Source organism: Penaeus vannamei, chromosome 21 (genome assembly GCF_042767895.1).
Source record: "Penaeus vannamei isolate JL-2024 chromosome 21, ASM4276789v1, whole genome shotgun sequence".
NCBI classification, from domain to species: domain Eukaryota; kingdom Metazoa; phylum Arthropoda; class Malacostraca; order Decapoda; family Penaeidae; genus Penaeus; species Penaeus vannamei.
In genome coordinates, this window is record NC_091569.1 from 30,851,196 (window position 1) to 30,856,195 (window position 5,000).

At 39.3% G+C, this 5,000-nt stretch overlaps 1 protein-coding gene across 1 annotated transcript in view; it reads right to left on the bottom strand.

Annotated features, from left to right (window-relative positions):
• Positions 1 to 4,621, bottom strand: part of AIMP3 (aaRS-interacting multifunctional protein 3) — a 9,954-nt gene extending 5,333 nt beyond the window's left edge. Inside the window, exon 1 of the mRNA XM_070136085.1 lies at positions 4,463 to 4,621. Within this exon, the coding sequence (XP_069992186.1) occupies positions 4,463 to 4,540 (78 nt within the window). The 5' untranslated portion in view covers positions 4,541 to 4,621. The remainder of the gene's footprint in view (positions 1 to 4,462) is intronic.
• Positions 4,622 to 5,000: the final 379 nt, after the last annotated feature.

A 5,000-nucleotide genomic window follows, 5' to 3' on the forward strand; every position in this document is an offset into this window, starting at 1 on the left:
AACAGACTGACTTATGGGGACCCGTGGTAGTGGTCCTGGAGTACAATCAGAAGTTAGTACAATAAAAATAAACAATATAAAATTAACATAAATAGCCAATATTAGTTTACTTGCTTTTCTAATAGAAAACTGATTAAAAAAATATATATTTTTTAGATTTTTTATTAAATCATATATTTTGAGATTGGTTCCTTATTGGTATTAAAGATCATCAGGATCTAATTACAGTATTGAAAAATTAAACATTATACATGTACATATCATGACGGTTTATGAAATCATATATACATTAAAAACCACAAAAGCTGATGATACAAATATTTGACAGTTAATGGTTAAAAGCAAAATAAATGTGCTAGATATCTAAGGTCATGTACCACAAGGCACAGTACAGGGAAGTGAAGGGTGGTTGAGTTAGTAGTTAGTTGTTATGCATCAACTATTTATCAACAACTAATATTCAAAGGTTAAAGATGGGTGAAGGAGTTGATGAGTGAATGGGTTATGGTGGTTTAGGTAAGGGGATTAGATCAAGTGCAAGATATGATAAGGATGTCTGGGAGGTCGGCGAAGGAAGGGGATTCTGTAAGGATGCCTGGGAGGTCGGTGAAGGAAGGATAGGTGGGGGGAAAGCAAAGGTATGGGCTGCAGCAAAGCATGGACAGGACAACAGAATGTGTGGAACTGAAAGAGGGACATTACACAGGGAACATAGAGGCGGATCAGAACATGACACCAGGTATGAATGTGTTAGATGGGCGTGACCAATATGTAAGCGTGCGAGACCTCTCCCAACGTCTGTTTCGGTGAAATGCAGCTGACCAAGAGGAGATTGATAGTTTTACAATATGTAATTTATTAATGTGGAGACTTGACCAGAAAGATTGGCATTGGGTATACAGGAAGGTCAATTAAAATAGTGAAAGAGGAAGAAGGGAGTGAGTACATATATTTCAACCCATTTACGACAGGTGTCCCACATATGAGACACCCGGAAAAAAATATAGTTGCTGGATGTGCCGCCAGTGTGACACTGTATCGGGACTCACGCTCTGACTCAGCAATAGGCTGCAACCAGCACGCGGGCAGAGTCCAGGCCAGGACCGCGTACTGATTTTGTAGCAACCCGGAAACTTTTATTTTTGGCTTCAAAATATACCCGTGTTACTGGGTTAAGGCAAAAAGTAGAGCGTACAGTTCTGTAGTTAGGATACAAGATTCACGAGGGAGGGGTTATTTGAAAGTGCAAATTGGAAAGTTTACTGCGAAACCAGCACCGGTAAAAAATTTGGAGCTATCATTGTAAACATGAATACTGGAGGAATGAATGGAAACATGATCAAGGAAATGGGTGAGAAGGACATAAGGGGGGATATCTGATTTTGGTGGGTCAGGGAAAACAGAAGAGCAAACACAGGGGTAAGGTATAAGCCATGGTAGAACAGAATGGACAGAAAACAGGAGAGGTTGGTGATGGAGAAAGGAGGAATGGGAGAGGAGGGTATCCATGAGAATGGAGAAAGGAGTAGGTAAACGTGGAAAAGGAAAGGTAGGAAGTAGGGATCGTAGGATAGTTAGTTTGGCGAGGGAAAGTTGGTGGAATCGAGCATAGCACTGGAGAAAGAGAAGGATATGGCGTCCAGAGAGAGAGGGCATGCCTGATCCAGTGTATAGGCTCTCAACTGGAGAGGAGCAGAGGGCGCTTAGGGTTATGCAAAGACAGCAATGGTGGATTGTATCAAAGTGAGCAAGAAGGGAGGTTGAGGCAGAGGAGTAGATATGGCATCCATAATCAAGGGTGGAGAGGATAAAGGTAACATAAAGATGGAGGAGAGTTTTGAAATTTGAGCCCCTGGATGTGCGGGAAAGAGTTCGTAAGATTTGGAGGCGGCAGTGAGCTTTTTCTTTACTGTAAAAGATATGGTCTCGCCAGGACAATTTGGAGTAAAAAATAGCACCTAGGAATTTGCCAGAGGAATGGTATTAGAGTGGAGCACCATATAAGAAGAGTGGAGGTTGGGGACCTACATGTGCACGAGAGAAAAGGACAGAGAAGGATTTGGAGGTAGAAAAGCGGAAGCCATGGTTAGAGGCCCAGGAAGATACTGATGATATTACAGACTGAAGGAATTGGCAGAGATTTGGTATGGATGTGCCAGAGGTGTAGATGGTTAAATCATCAACATATTGTGATGCCTGGGCTCCTGGTGGTAGAACTGAAACAATGTCATTAACAGCAAGAAGGAATAAAGTGGTGCTTAGCACAGTGCATTGTGGGATGCCTTCAAACTGAGGGAAGGATGATGATGTGGAAGAGGCAATTTTGACCTGGAAAGTGCATTTGGAAAGGAAAGACTTTATGAAGACACATGTTTCTGTGTATGCATAGGGGGGACAAGTGTTGGAGAATATGGTACCACCATGTGGTATCATATGCTTTTTCTAAGTCAAAGAATATGGCTAATACAGATTCATAACATGCAAATGCAGATGTAATATAAGAATGAAATCAAACTCGGAAGGAGAGAGAACATTGTGAGATTCAAGGTACCACATGAAGCGGAAGTTAACCATTCGCTCTACTAGTTTGCAAAACCAGCTAGTTAGAGTGATGAGGCAGTAATCTTGAGGAAGGGTACCCATTTTATTGGGTTTCAAGAAGGGGAGGATAAGAGCTTCTCACCAATGAGAAGGATAATTTCCTGATGTCCATATGTGGTTCAAAATAGTTAAGAGGAAAGATAGAGAGGAAGATGGGAGGTGTCGGGGCATATGATAATGAATAAAAGTCAGGGCTTTCATGAGTGTTGCAGGACGACTGTAAGGCAGCAACTGTAAGGCAGCATTGAATTCAGAGGAAGAAAAAAGAGCATTATAAGACTAAGCAGAGGATAGGGTGAAGATGATGGGTGCGTGTTCCCTGATGGTTGTAATGGAAGAGACTAGTGGGGAACAGTGAGATCCACTATTAGCGACTTGGATAGGGTCACAGGTAAGTAATCACAGTAATCATTCAACATATTTTTTTTTTTTACACAAATCCTGATTGTTATCTGCTGTAAATTTATTGCAATTTATATGGACTGTATAAGTTAAAGAGACCCACGTGCATAGATAGAGGGAAATGGTCATGGTCATCTTATAGAGAAGAAGAAATAGAGTAGGATACAACACAGTTTAAGCTGCAGCAGCCTTACAGTCCTAGCTAAATGCTGAAAATGTAACGCACAGTCGCCAGTCAGATTCTAAGTCCCGCATCTTGTTTACCTTGTTTGGAATAACACAACACTGACCGCTTAACTCATTACTGCAATGTCTGAAGTAGTTCATTTGTTACTAAGCGCTTGTCAAAATAATATTTGGCTAATTATCAGTGTCTGCTGTTACACATTTATGCTCTTAAAGTAATTTAATAATGCTGTTATACTTCATTTACATGTTTTAAGATTGATCTATAGCCTTATTTAGATTTGTCTGTGCATCATGTGTTTCACACTTTCATTCGTAGCTGCGAGGTTTGACAGTTCGAAGCCAGCCATTAAGTGACAAAACGCCAGTGAGAAATGTTGCGTTTCCAGTGTTGTGTTGATTCTGGGTTAATTTTAAGACTTAAACAGAGGCAACAAAGAAAAATTAGACTTTAGTAACCACCCCAGTTTAATATCTGGGCCCATCAAGAGCTCCAAATGCCTAAAAAAGTGATTAAAATTGAAGCAATCTAGACGGTAGAAAGAAGCAAACAAAAGTTTGACATTTCCAGATATAATGGTATTTGGTATATTATTTTACGATATAAATGAAGATCTATCTTGCCATACATATCGAGGTGGAGAGAATGTGTCCCGGGGATTGTTTGGGGGCGAAGCCCCCATTAACCTTCCCCTCGGGCAGTGACTGAAGGGCATGCCTAGACACGGCAACTTAAATTGTTATATTAGGCTTCTTTATTGGTCAATACCTTTTTTAGGGGGGGTTTGGAATGTGTGAATTCCTGTAGAGTTTTGCCAGGAGGTGGGTTGAGTTCCCGAAGTTTTTGAATTTTGACGTGTCTGTAGAATTTCAAAGATAGAGTTTCATTGGCCGATTTTAAGCATTTTTAGTGCTTTCTTGATAATTATTCTTCTTATTTCAGTTTGTTTTACCCATTTCCCCATAATTTCCCTGATATACTTCATGGTTTTGGTGACAAACCTACCTACCAACACCGAGTAGTGGCAATATTGTTGCTAGTGCCAACTAGGTCCACTATAAATTCATACCAGGCATAATACAGAATATGTACAATGTCAAATTCGAGAAACTTCATGGTTATAATTTACATTAAAACCTATTTTGTTAATTTCGTGAGGATATAAGGATTCTCTAATCCACAAATTACAAACATATGATCCACTTCCGGAGCGTCACAAAGGTCATCACAGAATACACAAATGGAATATCTATAATAACCTCGAAATCATACCTTATTCTCCTCTGTCCCTATTTTCACCTTCCCCATTCCCAAATATCTCGCCGTCTCGGAAAGAACTTTCTTCTCCATGCTGGTGTGTTGTTTTTCCGCCACGAGTGAATGCCGCTTGCGAGGATTGTTTACGTCGCTTGTACTACCAATACAATAGCCGAGCTTAATAAGGGAATTATGTAGTATGGCTCGATTTTCTCTTTCTTTTTCTCTGTTTCTTTTCTTTACCTATCTATCTCCTTCTTCATTAAGTCATTTTTATTGATTAGTTTATGGCAATGACATAATGGAAATATCAGTTGCATCAGTAGAAGTAGTTGTTGTATAAGCTCTGTCAGTCATAGCAGTAGTAGTACTACTAACATTTTTATTAGTTGCAATAGAATAAGTAGTATTACTAGTAGCAAAAGTAGCATTAGGAGTTATAGCAGTAGTTGATATCAATAATCATATAAATCATAATAATGATAATGATAGTAACAATTATCATAATAATGATGATATTTGTAATTATAAAAACAAAAACAAAAATAATAAC